The sequence below is a fragment of the Procambarus clarkii genome, chromosome 13 (genome assembly GCF_040958095.1).
Source record: "Procambarus clarkii isolate CNS0578487 chromosome 13, FALCON_Pclarkii_2.0, whole genome shotgun sequence".
Lineage (NCBI taxonomy): Eukaryota > Metazoa > Arthropoda > Malacostraca > Decapoda > Cambaridae > Procambarus > Procambarus clarkii.
Genome location: NC_091162.1, coordinates 21,838,300 through 21,853,545, shown reverse-complemented (window position 1 = coordinate 21,853,545; position 15,246 = coordinate 21,838,300). Strand labels below are relative to the sequence as shown.

Sequence of the window (15,246 nt, the reverse complement as noted above, 5' to 3'; positions counted from 1 at the left end):
ATGACAGTGGTGGTAGTTGGCGTTGTGGTGACGATTGTGGTAGTTGGCATTGTTGTGACAGTGGCGGTAGTGTGCGTTGTAGTGACAGTTGTGGTAGTTGGCGTTTTAGTGACAGTGGTGGTAGTTGGCGTTGTGATGACAATCGTTGTAGTGACAGTTGTGGTAGTTGGCGTTGTGGTGACAGTTGTGTTAGTTGGCGTTGTGGTGACAGTGGTGGTAATTGGCGTTGTAGTGACAGTGGTGGTAGTTGATGTTATGGTGACAGTGGTGGTAGTTGGCGTCGTGGTGACAGTTGTGGTAGTTGATGTTGTAGTCACAGTTGTGGTAGTTGGCGTTGTAGTGACAGTGGTGGTAGTTAGCGTTGTGGTGACAGTTCTGGTAGTTTGTGTTGTGGTGACAGTGGTGGTAGTTTGCGTTGTGTTGACAATGGTGGTAGTTGGCGTTGTGGTGACAGTGTAGGTAGTTGGCATTGTGGTGACAGTGTTGGTATTTGGCGTTGTGGTGACAGTGGTGGTAGTTTGCGTTTTAGTAATAATGGTCGTAGTTTTCGTCTGGGTGACAGTGGTGGTAGTTGGCGTCGGGGTGACAGTGGTGGTAGTTGGCGTCGGGGTGACAGTGGTAGTATTTGACGTTATGGTGACAGTGGTGGTAGTTGGCGTCGTGGTGACAGTTGTGGTAGTTGAAGTTGTAGTGACAGTTGGCGTAGTTGTCTTTGTGTTGACTGTAGTGTTAATAAGAGTTTTGGTGGTAGTTGGCGTTGTGGTGATAGTTGTGGTAGTTTCCGTTGGGGTGACAGTGGTGTTAGCTAGCGTTGTGGTTACATTGGTGATAGTGGGCGTTGTGCTGGCAGTGTTGGTAGTTAGCGTTGTAGAAACAGTGGTGGTAGTGATCAATGTAGTGCTAGTGATAGTTCTTGTGTGTTCAGGGCTTGTTGTGATAGTGGTTGTCGTTGTGTTGTGTTGTGTCTTGGTACAGCAGACACAACCTGGTGTACACGGTGACGTATCAAAATTGTTCCCACATTTAATTGCTGCCATCTCTTTGGGAAAACATTTGGTTGTGCATCTTTTCTTACTAGCGACTAAATGTCTTTCTCTATGGCTGATAAAATGGCACTCTTTATGTGTCTTGGTGGTTGTCGTTGTTGTACTAGTGGTTGTGGTTGTTGATGTTGTGCTGGTTGTTGTTGTTGTCGTTGTTGTACTAGTGGTTGTTGTTGTTGATGTTGTGCTGGTGGTTGTTGATGTTGTACTAGTGGTTGTGGTTGTTGATGTTGTGCTGGTGGTTGTTGTTGTCGTTGTTGTACTAGTGGTTCTTGATGTTGTACTGGTGGTTGTGGTTGTTGATGTTGTGCTGGTGGTTGTTGATGTTGTGCTGGTGGTTGCTGATGTTGTGCTGGTGGTTGTTGATGTTGTACTAGTTGTTGTTCTTGTTGATGTTGTGCTGGTGGTTGTTGTCGTTGTTGTACTAGTGGTTGTTGTTGTTGATGTTGTGCTGGTTGTTGTTGTTGTCGTTGTTGTACTAGTTGTTGTTGTTGTTGATGTTGTGCTGGTGGTTGTGGTTGTTGATGTTGCGCTGGTGGTTGTTGATGTTGTACTAGTGGTTGTTGTTGTTGATGTTGTACTAGTGGTTGTGGTTGTTGATGTTGTGCTGGTGGTTGTTGTTGTCGTTGTTGTACTAGAGGTTGTTGTTGTTGATGTTGTACTGGTGGTTGTGGTGGTTGATGTTGTGCTGGTGGTTGTTGATGTTGTGCTCGTGGTTGTTGATGTTGTACTAGTGGTTGTGGTTGTTGATGTTGTGCTGGTGGTTGTTGTCGTTGTTGTACTAGTGGTTGTTGTTGTTGATGTTGTGCTGGTTGTTGTTGTTGTCGTTGTTGTACTAGTTGTTGTTGTTGTTGATGTTGTGCTGGTGGTTGTTGATGTTGTACTAGTGGTTGTGGTTGTTGATGTTGCGCTGGTGGTTGTTGATGTTGTACTAGTGGTTGTTGTTGTTGATGTTGTGCTGGTGGTTGTGGTTGTTGATGTTGTGCTAGTGGTTGTTGATGTTGTACTAGTGGTTGTTGTTGTTGATGATGTACTGGTGGTTGTGGTTGTTGATGTTGTACTGGTAGTTGTGGTTGTTGTTGTTGTACTAGTGGTTGTACTGGACGTTGTGATGGCAGTAGTGGTAGTTGGCATTGTTGTGACATTGGTGGTAGTTGGCGTTCTGATGACAGTGGGGGTAGTTGGCGTTGTAGTGACGGTTGTGGTAGTTGGCATTGTTGTGACAGTGGCGGTAGTGTGCGTTGTAGTGACAGTTGTGGTAGTTGGCGTTGTAGTGACAGTGGAGGTAGTTGGCGTTGTGATGACAATCTTGGTAGTTGGCGTTATAGTGACAGTTGTGGTAGTTGGCGTTGTGGTGACAGTTGTGTTAGTTGGCGATGTAGTGACAGTGGTGGTAATTGGCGTTGTAGTGACAGTGGTGGTAATTGGCGTTGTAGTGACAGTGGTGGTAGTTGACGTTATGGTGACAGTGGTGGTAGTTGGCGTCGTGGTGACAGTTGTGGTAGTTGATGTTGTAGTCACAGTTGTGGTAGTTGGCGCCGGGGTGACAGAGGTGGTAGTTGGCGTTGTGATAACAATCGTGGTAGTTGGCGTTATAGTGACAGTTGCGGTAGTTGGCGTTGTGGTGACAGTTGTGTTAGTTGGCGTTGTGGTGACAGTTGTGTTAGTTGGCGTTGTAGTGACAGTGGTGGTAATTGGCGTTGTAGTGACAGTGGTGGTAGTTGGCGTTATGGTGACAGTGTTGGTAGTTGGCGTCGTTGTGACAGTTGTGGTAGTTGATGTTGTAGTCACAGTTGTAGTAGTTGGCGCCGGGGTGACAGTGGTGGTAGTTGGCGTTGGGGTGACAGTGGTGGTAGTTGACGTTATGGTGACAGTGGTGGTAGTTGGCGTTGTGGTGACAGTTGTGGTAGTTGAAGTTGTAGTGACAGTTAGCGTAGTTGTCGTTGTGTTGACTGTAGTGTTAATAAGAGTTTTGGTGGTAGTTGGCGTTGTGGTGATAGTTGTGGTAGTTTCCGTTGGGGTGACAGTGGTGTTAGCTAGCGTTGTGGTTACATTGGTGATAGTGGGCGTTGTGCTGGCAGTGTTGGTAGTTAGCGTTGTAGAAACAGTGGTGGTAGTGATCAATGTAGTGCTAGTGATAGTTCTTGTGTGTTCAGGGCTTGTTGTGATAGTGGTTGTCGTTGTGTTGTGTTGTGTCTTGGTACAGCAGACACAACCTGGTGTACACGGTGACGTATCAAAATTGTTCCCACATTTAATTGCTGCCATCTCTTTGGGAAAACATTTGGTTGTGCATCTTTTCTTACTAGCGACTAAATGTCTTTCTCTATGGCTGATAAAATGGCACTCTTTATGTGTCTTGGTGGTTGTCGTTGTTGTACTAGTGGTTGTGGTTGTTGATGTTGTGCTGGTTGTTGTTGTTGTCGTTGTTGTACTAGTGGTTGTTGTTGTTGTCGTTGTTGTACTAGTGGTTGTTGTTGTTGATGTTGTGCTGGTGGTTGTGGTTGTTGATGTTGTGCTGGTGGTTGTTGATGTTGTACTAGTGGTTGTGGTTGTTGATGTTGTGCTGGTGGTTGTTGTTGTCGTTGTTGTACTAGTGGTTGTTGTTGCTGATGTTGTACTGGTGGTTGTGGTTGTTGATGTTGTGCTGGTGGTTGTTGATGTTGTGCTGGTGGTTGTTGATGTTGTACTAGTGGTTGTGGTTGTTGATGTTGTGCTGGTGGTTGTTGTCGATGTTGTACTAGTGGTTGTTGTTGTTGATGTTGTGCTGGTTGTTGTTGTTGTCGTTGTTGTACTAGTTGTTGTTGTTGTTGATGTTGTGCTGGTGGTTGTTGTTGTTGATGTTGCGCTGGTGGTTGTTGATGTTGTACTAGTGGTTGTTGTTGTTGATGTTGTGCTGGTGGTTGTGGTTGTTGATGTTGTGCTGGTGGTTGTTGATGTTGTACTAGTGGTTGTTGTTGTTGATGATGTACTGGTGGTTGTGGTTGTTGATGTTGTACTGGTAGTTGTGGTTGTTGTTGTTGTACTAGTGGTTGTACTGGACGTTGTGATGGCAGTAGTGGTAGCTGGCATTGTTGTGACATTGGTGGTAGTTGGCGTTCTGATGACAGTGGGGGTAGTTGGCGTTGTAGTGACGGTTGTGGTAGTTGGCATTGTTGTGACAGTGGCGGTAGTGTGCGTTGTAGTGACAGTTGTGGTAGTTGGCGTTGTAGTGACAGTGGTGGTAGTTGGCGTTGTGATGACAATCGTGGTAGTTAGCGTTATAGTGACCGTTGTGGTAGTTGGCGTTGTGGTGACAGTTGTGTTAGTTGGTGTTGTAGTGACAGTGGTGGTAATTGGCGTTGTAGTGACAGTGGTGGTAGCTGATGTTATGGTGACAGTGGTGGTAGTTGGCGTCGTGGTGACAGTTGTGGTAGTTGATGTTGTAGTCACAGTTGTGGTAGTTGGCGTTGTAGTGACAGTGGTGGTAGTTAGCGTTGTGATGACATTTCTGGTAGTTTGTGTTGTGGTGACAGTGGTGGTAGTTTGCGTTTTGTTGACAATGGTGGTAGTTGGCGTTGTGGTGACAGTGTAGGTAGTTGGCATTGTGGTGACAGTGTTGGTATTTGGCGTTGTGGTGACAGTGGTGGTAGTTTGCGTTTTATTAATAATGGTCGTAGTTTTCGTCTGGGTGACAGTGGTGGTAGTTGGCGACGGGGTGACAGTGGTGGTAGTTGACGTTATGGTGACAGTGGTGGTAGTTGGCGTCGTCGTGACAGTTGTGGTAGTTGAAGTTGTAGTGACAGTTGGCGTAGTTGTCGTTGTGTTGACTGTAGAGTTAATTAGAGTTTTGGTGGTAGTTGGCGTTGTGGTGATAGTTGTGGTAGCTTCCGTTGGGGTGACAGTGGTGGTAGCTAGCGTTGTGGTTACATTGGTGATAGTGGGCGTTGTGCTGGCAGTGTTGGTAGTTAGCGTTGTAGAAACAGTGGTGGTAGTGATCCATGTAGTGCTAGTTCTTGTGTGTTCAGGGCTTGTTGTGATAGTGGTTGTCGTTGTGTTGTGTTGTGTCTTGGTACAGCAGACACAACCTGGTGTACACGGTGACGTATCAAAATTGTTCCCACATTTAATTGCTGCCATCTCTTTGGGAAAACATTTGGTTGTGCATCTTTTCTTACTAGCGACTAAATGTCTTTCTCTATTGCTGATAAAATGGCACTCTTTATGTGTCTTGGTGTTTGTCGTTGTTGTACTAGTGGTTGTGGTTGTTGATGTTGTGCTGGTGGTTGTTGTTGTCGTTGTTGTACTAGTGGTTGTGGTTGTTGATGTTGTGCTGGTGGTTGTTGTTGTCGTTGTTGTACTAGTGGTTGTTGTTGTTGATGTTGTGCTGGTGGTTGTGGTTGTTGATGTTGTGCTGGTGGTTGTTGAAGTTGTACTAGTGGTTGTGGTTGTTGATGTTGTGCTGGTGGTTGTTGTTGTCGTTGTTGTACTAGTGGTTGTTGTTGTTGATGTTGTGCTGGTGGTTGTGGTTATTGATGTTGTGCTGGTGGTTGTTGATATTGTACTAGTGGTTGTTGTTGTTGATGTTGTGCTGGTTTTTGTGGTTGTTGATGTTGTGCTGGTGGTTGTTGATGTTGTACTAGTGGTTGTTGTTGTTGATGATGTACTGGTGGTTGTGGTTGTTGATGTTGTACTGGTAGTTGTGGCTGTTGATGTTGTACTAGTGATTGTACTGAACGTTGTGATGGCAGTAGTGGTAGTTGGCATTGTTGTGACATTGGTGGTAGTTGGCGTTCTGGTGACAGTGGGGGTAGTTGGCGTTGTGGTGACGGTTGTGGTAGTTGGCATTGTTGTGACAGTGGCGGTAGTGTGCGTTGTAGTGAGAGTTGTGGTAGTTGGTGTTGTAGTGATAGTGGTGGTAGTTGGCGTTCTGATGACAATCGTGGTAGTTGGTGTTATAGTGACAGTTGTGGTAGTTGTCGTTGTGGTGACAGTTGTGTTAGTTGGCGTTGTAGTGACAGTGGTGGTAATTGGCGTTGTAGTGACAGTGGTGGTAGTTGATGTTATGGTGACAGTGGTGGTAGTTGGCGTCGTGGTGACAGTTGTGGTAGTTGATGTTGTAGTCACAGTTGTGGTAGTTGGCGTTGTAGTGACAGTGGTGGTAGTTAGCGTTGTGGTGACAGTTCTGGTAGTTTGTGTTGTGGTGACAGTGGTTGCAGTTTTCGTTGTGTTGACAATGGTCGTAGTTGGCGTTGTGGTGACAGTGTAGGTAGTTGGCATTGTGGTGACAGTGTTGGTATTTGGCGTTGTGGTGACAGTGGTGGTAGTTGGCGTTTTAGTAATAATGGTCGTAGTTTTCGTCTGGGTGACAGTGGTGGTAGTTGGCGTCGGGGTGACAGTGGTGGTAGTTGGCGTCGGAGTGACAGTGGTGGTAGTTGACGTTATGGTGACAGTGGTGGTAGTTGCCGGCGTGGTGACAGTTGTGGTAGTTGAAGTTGTAGTGACAATTGGCGTAGTTGTCGTTGTGTTGACTGTAGTGTTAATTAGAGTTTTGGTGGTAGTTGGCGTTGTGGTGATAGTTGTGGTAGCTAGCGTTGTGGTTACATTGGTGATAGTGGGCGTTGTGCTGGCAGTGTTGGTAGTTAGCGTTGAAGAAACAGTGGTGGTAGTTATCAATGTAGTGCTAGTGATAGTTCTTGTGTGTTCAGGGCTTGTTGTGATAGTGGTTGTCGTTGTGTTGTGTGGTGTCTTGGTACAGCAGACACAACCTGGTGTACACGGGGACGTATCAAAATTGGTCCCACATTTAATTGCTGCCATCTCTTTGGGAAAACATTTGGTTGTGCAACTTTTCTTACTGGCTACTAAATGTCTTTCGCTATGGCTGATAAAATGGCACTCTTTATGTGTCTTGGTGGTTGTCGTTGTTGTACTAGTGGTTGTGGTTGTTGATGTTGTGCTGGTGGTTGTTGCTGTCGTTGTTGTACTAGTGGTTGTTGTTGATGTTGTGCTGGTGGTTGTGGTTGTTGATGTTGTGCTGGTGGTTGTTGATGTTGTACTAGTGGTTGTTGTTGTTGATGTTGTGCTGGTGGTTGTGGTTGTTGATGTTGTGCTGGTGGTTGTTGATGTTGTACTAGTGGTTGTTGTTGTTGATGATGTACTGGTGGTTGTGGTTGTTGATGTTGTACTGGTAGTTGTGGTTGTTGATGTTGTACTAGTCGTTGTACTGGACGTTGTGATGGCAGTAGTGGTAGTTGGCATTGTTGTGACATTGGTGGTAGTTGGCGTTCTGATGACAGTGGTGGTAGTTGGCGTTGTGGTGACGGTTGTGGTAGTTGGCATTGTTGTGACAGTGGCGGTAGTGTGCGTTGTAGTGACAGTTGTGGTAGTTGGCGTTGTAGTGACAGTGGTGGTAGTTGGCGTTGTGATGACAATCGTGGTAGTTGGCGTTGTAGTGACAGTTGTGGTAGTTGGCGTTGTGGTGACAGTTGTGTTAGTTGGCGTTGTGGTGACAGTGATGGTAATTGGCGTTGTAGTGACAGTGGTGGTAGTTGATGTTATGGTGACAGTGGTGGTAGTTGGCGTCGTGGTGACAGTTGTGGTAGTTGATGTTGTAGTCACAGTTGTGGTAGTTGGCGTTGTAGTGACAGTGGTGGTAGTTAGCGTTGTGGTGACAGTTCTGGTAGTTTGTGTTGTGGTGACAGTGGTGGTAGTTTGCGTTGTGTTGACAATGGTGGTAGTTGGCGTTGTGGTGACAGTGTAGGTAGTTGGCATTGTGGTGACAGTGTTGGTATTTGGCGTTGTGGTGACAGTGGTGGTAGTTTGCGTTTTAGTAATAATGGTCGTAGTTTTCGTCTGGGTGACAGTGGTGGTAGTTGGCGTCGGGGTGACAGTGGTGGTAGTTGGCGTCGGGGTGACAGTGGTGGTATTTGACGTTATGGTGACAGTGGTGGTAGTTGGCGTCGTGGTGACAGTTGTGGTAGTTGAAGTTGTAGTGACAGTTGGCGTAGTTGTCTTTGTGTTGACTGTAGTGTTAATAAGAGTTTTGGTGGTAGTTGGCGTTGTGGTGATAGTTGTGGTAGTTTCCGTTGGGGTGACAGTGGTGTTAGCTAGCGTTGTGGTTACATTGGTGATAGTGGGCGTTGTGCTGGCAGTGTTGGTAGTTAGCGTTGTAGAAACAGTGGTGGTAGTGATCAATGTAGTGCTAGTGATAGTTCTTGTGTGTTCAGGGCTTGTTGTGATAGTGGTTGTCGTTGTGTTGTGTTGTGTCTTGGTACAGCAGACACAACCTGGTGTACACGGTGACGTATCAAAATTGTTCCCACATTTAATTGCTGCCATCTCTTTGGGAAAACATTTGGTTGTGCATCTTTTCTTACTAGCGACTAAATGTCTTTCTCTGTGGCTGATAAAATGGCACTCTTTATGTGTCTTGGTGGTTGTCGTTGTTGTACTAGTGGTTGTGGTTGTTGATGTTGTGCTGGTTGTTGTTGTTGTCGTTGTTGTACTAGTGGTTGTTGTTGTTGATGTTGTGCTGGTGGTTGTGGTTGTTGATGTTGTGCTGGTGGTTGTTGATGTTGTACTAGTGGTTGTGGTTGTTGATGTTGTGCTGGTGGTTGTGGTTGTTGATGTTGTGCTGGTGGTTGTTGATGTTGTACTAGTACTTGTTGTTGTTGATGATGTACTGGTGGTTGTGGTTGTTGATGTTGTACTGGTAGTTGTGGTTGTTGATGTTGTACTAGTGGTTGTACTGGACGTTGTGATGGCAGTAGTGGTAGTTGGCATTGTTGTGACATTGGTGATAGTTGGCGTTCTGATGACAGTGGTGGTAGTTGGCGTTGTGGTGACGATTGTGGTAGTTGGCATTGTTGTGACAGTGGCGGTAGTGTGCGTTGTAGTGACAGTTGTGGTAGTTGGCGTTTTAGTGACAGTGGTGGTAGTTGGCGTTGTGATGACAATCGTTGTAGTGACAGTTGTGGTAGTTGGCGTTGTGGTGACAGTTGTGTTAGTTGGCGTTGTGGTGACAGTGGTGGTAATTGGCGTTGTAGTGACAGTGGTGGTAGTTGATGTTATGGTGACAGTGGTGGTAGTTGGCGTCGTGGTGACAGTTGTGGTAGTTGATGTTGTAGTCACAGTTGTGGTAGTTGGCGTTGTAGTGACAGTGGTGGTAGTTAGCGTTGTGGTGACAGTTCTGGTAGTTTGTGTTGTGGTGACAGTGGTGGTAGTTTGCGTTGTGTTGACAATGGTGGTAGTTGGCGTTGTGGTGACAGTGTAGGTAGTTGGCATTGTGGTGACAGTGTTGGTATTTGGCGTTGTGGTGACAGTGGTGGTAGTTTGCGTTTTAGTAATAATGGTCGTAGTTTTCGTCTGGGTGACAGTGGTGGTAGTTGGCGTCGGGGTGACAGTGGTGGTAGTTGGCGTCGGGGTGACAGTGGTAGTATTTGACGTTATGGTGACAGTGGTGGTAGTTGGCGTCGTGGTGACAGTTGTGGTAGTTGAAGTTGTAGTGACAGTTGGCGTAGTTGTCTTTGTGTTGACTGTAGTGTTAATAAGAGTTTTGGTGGTAGTTGGCGTTGTGGTGATAGTTGTGGTAGTTTCCGTTGGGGTGACAGTGGTGTTAGCTAGCGTTGTGGTTACATTGGTGATAGTGGGCGTTGTGCTGGCAGTGTTGGTAGTTAGCGTTGTAGAAACAGTGGTGGTAGTGATCAATGTAGTGCTAGTGATAGTTCTTGTGTGTTCAGGGCTTGTTGTGATAGTGGTTGTCGTTGTGTTGTGTTGTGTCTTGGTACAGCAGACACAACCTGGTGTACACGGTGACGTATCAAAATTGTTCCCACATTTAATTGCTGCCATCTCTTTGGGAAAACATTTGGTTGTGCATCTTTTCTTACTAGCGACTAAATGTCTTTCTCTATGGCTGATAAAATGGCACTCTTTATGTGTCTTGGTGGTTGTCGTTGTTGTACTAGTGGTTGTGGTTGTTGATGTTGTGCTGGTTGTTGTTGTTGTCGTTGTTGTACTAGTGGTTGTTGTTGTTGATGTTGTGCTGGTGGTTGTTGATGTTGTACTAGTGGTTGTGGTTGTTGATGTTGTGCTGGTGGTTGTTGTTGTCGTTGTTGTACTAGTGGTTCTTGATGTTGTACTGGTGGTTGTGGTTGTTGATGTTGTGCTGGTGGTTGTTGATGTTGTGCTGGTGGTTGCTGATGTTGTGCTGGTGGTTGTTGATGTTGTACTAGTTGTTGTTCTTGTTGATGTTGTGCTGGTGGTTGTTGTCGTTGTTGTACTAGTGGTTGTTGTTGTTGATGTTGTGCTGGTTGTTGTTGTTGTCGTTGTTGTACTAGTTGTTGTTGTTGTTGATGTTGTGCTGGTGGTTGTGGTTGTTGATGTTGCGCTGGTGGTTGTTGATGTTGTACTAGTGGTTGTTGTTGTTGATGTTGTACTAGTGGTTGTGGTTGTTGATGTTGTGCTGGTGGTTGTTGTTGTCGTTGTTGTACTAGAGGTTGTTGTTGTTGATGTTGTACTGGTGGTTGTGGTGGTTGATGTTGTGCTGGTGGTTGTTGATGTTGTGCTCGTGGTTGTTGATGTTGTACTAGTGGTTGTGGTTGTTGATGTTGTGCTGGTGGTTGTTGTCGTTGTTGTACTAGTGGTTGTTGTTGTTGATGTTGTGCTGGTTGTTGTTGTTGTCGTTGTTGTACTAGTTGTTGTTGTTGTTGATGTTGTGCTGGTGGTTGTTGATGTTGTACTAGTGGTTGTGGTTGTTGATGTTGCGCTGGTGGTTGTTGATGTTGTACTAGTGGTTGTTGTTGTTGATGTTGTGCTGGTGGTTGTGGTTGTTGATGTTGTGCTAGTGGTTGTTGATGTTGTACTAGTGGTTGTTGTTGTTGATGATGTACTGGTGGTTGTGGTTGTTGATGTTGTACTGGTAGTTGTGGTTGTTGTTGTTGTACTAGTGGTTGTACTGGACGTTGTGATGGCAGTAGTGGTAGTTGGCATTGTTGTGACATTGGTGGTAGTTGGCGTTCTGATGACAGTGGGGGTAGTTGGCGTTGTAGTGACGGTTGTGGTAGTTGGCATTGTTGTGACAGTGGCGGTAGTGTGCGTTGTAGTGACAGTTGTGGTAGTTGGCGTTGTAGTGACAGTGGAGGTAGTTGGCGTTGTGATGACAATCTTGGTAGTTGGCGTTATAGTGACAGTTGTGGTAGTTGGCGTTGTGGTGACAGTTGTGTTAGTTGGCGATGTAGTGACAGTGGTGGTAATTGGCGTTGTAGTGACAGTGGTGGTAATTGGCGTTGTAGTGACAGTGGTGGTAGTTGACGTTATGGTGACAGTGGTGGTAGTTGGCGTCGTGGTGACAGTTGTGGTAGTTGATGTTGTAGTCACAGTTGTGGTAGTTGGCGCCGGGGTGACAGAGGTGGTAGTTGGCGTTGTGATAACAATCGTGGTAGTTGGCGTTATAGTGACAGTTGCGGTAGTTGGCGTTGTGGTGACAGTTGTGTTAGTTGGCGTTGTGGTGACAGTTGTGTTAGTTGGCGTTGTAGTGACAGTGGTGGTAATTGGCGTTGTAGTGACAGTGGTGGTAGTTGACGTTATGGTGACAGTGTTGGTAGTTGGCGTCGTTGTGACAGTTGTGGTAGTTGATGTTGTAGTCACAGTTGTAGTAGTTGGCGCCGGGGTGACAGTGGTGGTAGTTGGCGTTGGGGTGACAGTGGTGGTAGTTGACGTTATGGTGACAGTGGTGGTAGTTGGCGTTGTGGTGACAGTTGTGGTAGTTGAAGTTGTAGTGACAGTTAGCGTAGTTGTCGTTGTGTTGACTGTAGTGTTAATAAGAGTTTTGGTGGTAGTTGGCGTTGTGGTGATAGTTGTGGTAGTTTCCGTTGGGGTGACAGTGGTGTTAGCTAGCGTTGTGGTTACATTGGTGATAGTGGGCGTTGTGCTGGCAGTGTTGGTAGTTAGCGTTGTAGAAACAGTGGTGGTAGTGATCAATGTAGTGCTAGTGATAGTTCTTGTGTGTTCAGGGCTTGTTGTGATAGTGGTTGTCGTTGTGTTGTGTTGTGTCTTGGTACAGCAGACACAACCTGGTGTACACGGTGACGTATCAAAATTGTTCCCACATTTAATTGCTGCCATCTCTTTGGGAAAACATTTGGTTGTGCATCTTTTCTTACTAGCGACTAAATGTCTTTCTCTATGGCTGATAAAATGGCACTCTTTATGTGTCTTGGTGGTTGTCGTTGTTGTACTAGTGGTTGTGGTTGTTGATGTTGTGCTGGTTGTTGTTGTTGTCGTTGTTGTACTAGTGGTTGTTGTTGTTGTCGTTGTTGTACTAGTGGTTGTTGTTGTTGATGTTGTGCTGGTGGTTGTGGTTGTTGATGTTGTGCTGGTGGTTGTTGATGTTGTACTAGTGGTTGTGGTTGTTGATGTTGTGCTGGTGGTTGTTGTTGTCGTTGTTGTACTAGTGGTTGTTGTTGCTGATGTTGTACTGGTGGTTGTGGTTGTTGATGTTGTGCTGGTGGTTGTTGATGTTGTGCTGGTGGTTGTTGATGTTGTACTAGTGGTTGTGGTTGTTGATGTTGTGCTGGTGGTTGTTGTCGATGTTGTACTAGTGGTTGTTGTTGTTGATGTTGTGCTGGTTGTTGTTGTTGTCGTTGTTGTACTAGTTGTTGTTGTTGTTGATGTTGTGCTGGTGGTTGTTGTTGTTGATGTTGCGCTGGTGGTTGTTGATGTTGTACTAGTGGTTGTTGTTGTTGATGTTGTGCTGGTGGTTGTGGTTGTTGATGTTGTGCTGGTGGTTGTTGATGTTGTACTAGTGGTTGTTGTTGTTGATGATGTACTGGTGGTTGTGGTTGTTGATGTTGTACTGGTAGTTGTGGTTGTTGTTGTTGTACTAGTGGTTGTACTGGACGTTGTGATGGCAGTAGTGGTAGCTGGCATTGTTGTGACATTGGTGGTAGTTGGCGTTCTGATGACAGTGGGGGTAGTTGGCGTTGTAGTGACGGTTGTGGTAGTTGGCATTGTTGTGACAGTGGCGGTAGTGTGCGTTGTAGTGACAGTTGTGGTAGTTGGCGTTGTAGTGACAGTGGTGGTAGTTGGCGTTGTGATGACAATCGTGGTAGTTAGCGTTATAGTGACCGTTGTGGTAGTTGGCGTTGTGGTGACAGTTGTGTTAGTTGGTGTTGTAGTGACAGTGGTGGTAATTGGCGTTGTAGTGACAGTGGTGGTAGCTGATGTTATGGTGACAGTGGTGGTAGTTGGCGTCGTGGTGACAGTTGTGGTAGTTGATGTTGTAGTCACAGTTGTGGTAGTTGGCGTTGTAGTGACAGTGGTGGTAGTTAGCGTTGTGATGACATTTCTGGTAGTTTGTGTTGTGGTGACAGTGGTGGTAGTTTGCGTTTTGTTGACAATGGTGGTAGTTGGCGTTGTGGTGACAGTGTAGGTAGTTGGCATTGTGGTGACAGTGTTGGTATTTGGCGTTGTGGTGACAGTGGTGGTAGTTTGCGTTTTATTAATAATGGTCGTAGTTTTCGTCTGGGTGACAGTGGTGGTAGTTGGCGACGGGGTGACAGTGGTGGTAGTTGACGTTATGGTGACAGTGGTGGTAGTTGGCGTCGTCGTGACAGTTGTGGTAGTTGAAGTTGTAGTGACAGTTGGCGTAGTTGTCGTTGTGTTGACTGTAGAGTTAATTAGAGTTTTGGTGGTAGTTGGCGTTGTGGTGATAGTTGTGGTAGCTTCCGTTGGGGTGACAGTGGTGGTAGCTAGCGTTGTGGTTACATTGGTGATAGTGGGCGTTGTGCTGGCAGTGTTGGTAGTTAGCGTTGTAGAAACAGTGGTGGTAGTGATCCATGTAGTGCTAGTTCTTGTGTGTTCAGGGCTTGTTGTGATAGTGGTTGTCGTTGTGTTGTGTTGTGTCTTGGTACAGCAGACACAACCTGGTGTACACGGTGACGTATCAAAATTGTTCCCACATTTAATTGCTGCCATCTCTTTGGGAAAACATTTGGTTGTGCATCTTTTCTTACTAGCGACTAAATGTCTTTCTCTATTGCTGATAAAATGGCACTCTTTATGTGTCTTGGTGTTTGTCGTTGTTGTACTAGTGGTTGTGGTTGTTGATGTTGTGCTGGTGGTTGTTGTTGTCGTTGTTGTACTAGTGGTTGTGGTTGTTGATGTTGTGCTGGTGGTTGTTGTTGTCGTTGTTGTACTAGTGGTTGTTGTTGTTGATGTTGTGCTGGTGGTTGTGGTTGTTGATGTTGTGCTGGTGGTTGTTGAAGTTGTACTAGTGGTTGTGGTTGTTGATGTTGTGCTGGTGGTTGTTGTTGTCGTTGTTGTACTAGTGGTTGTTGTTGTTGATGTTGTGCTGGTGGTTGTGGTTATTGATGTTGTGCTGGTGGTTGTTGATATTGTACTAGTGGTTGTTGTTGTTGATGTTGTGCTGGTTTTTGTGGTTGTTGATGTTGTGCTGGTGGTTGTTGATGTTGTACTAGTGGTTGTTGTTGTTGATGATGTACTGGTGGTTGTGGTTGTTGATGTTGTACTGGTAGTTGTGGCTGTTGATGTTGTACTAGTGATTGTACTGAACGTTGTGATGGCAGTAGTGGTAGTTGGCATTGTTGTGACATTGGTGGTAGTTGGCGTTCTGGTGACAGTGGGGGTAGTTGGCGTTGTGGTGACGGTTGTGGTAGTTGGCATTGTTGTGACAGTGGCGGTAGTGTGCGTTGTAGTGAGAGTTGTGGTAGTTGGTGTTGTAGTGATAGTGGTGGTAGTTGGCGTTCTGATGACAATCGTGGTAGTTGGTGTTATAGTGACAGTTGTGGTAGTTGTCGTTGTGGTGACAGTTGTGTTAGTTGGCGTTGTAGTGACAGTGGTGGTAATTGGCGTTGTAGTGACAGTGGTGGTAGTTGATGTTATGGTGACAGTGGTGGTAGTTGGCGTCGTGGTGACAGTTGTGGTAGTTGATGTTGTAGTCACAGTTGTGGTAGTTGGCGTTGTAGTGACAGTGGTGGTAGTTAGCGTTGTGGTGACAGTTCTGGTAGTTTGTGTTGTGGTGACAGTGGTTGCAGTTTTCGTTGTGTTGACAATGGTCGTAGTTGGCGTTGTGGTGACAGTGTAGGTAGTTGGCATTGTGGTGACAGTGTTGGTATTTGGCGTTGTGGTGACAGTGGTGGTAGTTGGCGTTTTAGTAATAATGGTCGTAGTTTTCGTCTGGGTGACAGTGGTGGTAGTTGGC

General features: G+C 45.9%; 2 protein-coding genes across 2 annotated transcripts; both read right to left on the bottom strand.

Annotated features, from left to right (window-relative positions):
- Positions 1-7,025: 7,025 nt before the first annotated feature.
- On the bottom strand, positions 7,026-8,888 carry LOC138364392 (uncharacterized; the record flags this gene model as incomplete). The annotated part of the gene is made up of 2 exons (XM_069324012.1): positions 8,497-8,888; positions 7,026-7,245 (listed from the first exon to the last, which is right to left on the bottom strand). Coding segments are annotated over exons 1-2 (612 nt in total), but the record flags the coding sequence as incomplete, so codon positions are not given.
- Positions 8,889-9,363: 475 nt separating this feature from the next.
- LOC138364391 (mucin-22-like) lies at positions 9,364-13,034 on the bottom strand. Its single transcript, XM_069324011.1, has 3 exons — positions 12,229-13,034; positions 9,955-11,043; positions 9,364-9,559 (listed from the first exon to the last, which is right to left on the bottom strand). Exons 1-3 carry the CDS (start codon positions 13,032-13,034, stop codon positions 9,364-9,366), a joined length of 2,091 nt encoding a protein of 696 aa, XP_069180112.1.
- Positions 13,035-15,246: the final 2,212 nt, after the last annotated feature.

Bases quoted from the DNA above. Each gene is read 5' to 3' on its own strand.
- LOC138364391 (XM_069324011.1), bottom strand. From the start codon at position 13,034: ATGCCAACTACCACAACCGTCACTACAACGCCAACTACCCCCACTGTC. The intron at 11,044-12,228 runs GTGCCATTTTAT...CACTGTCATCAG, and splicing joins ACCACCAAGACACATAAAGA to AACGCCAACTACCACCAATG. The intron at 9,560-9,954 runs GTGCCATTTTAT...TTAACACTACAG, and splicing joins ACCACCAAGACACATAAAGA to TCAACACAAAGACAACTACG.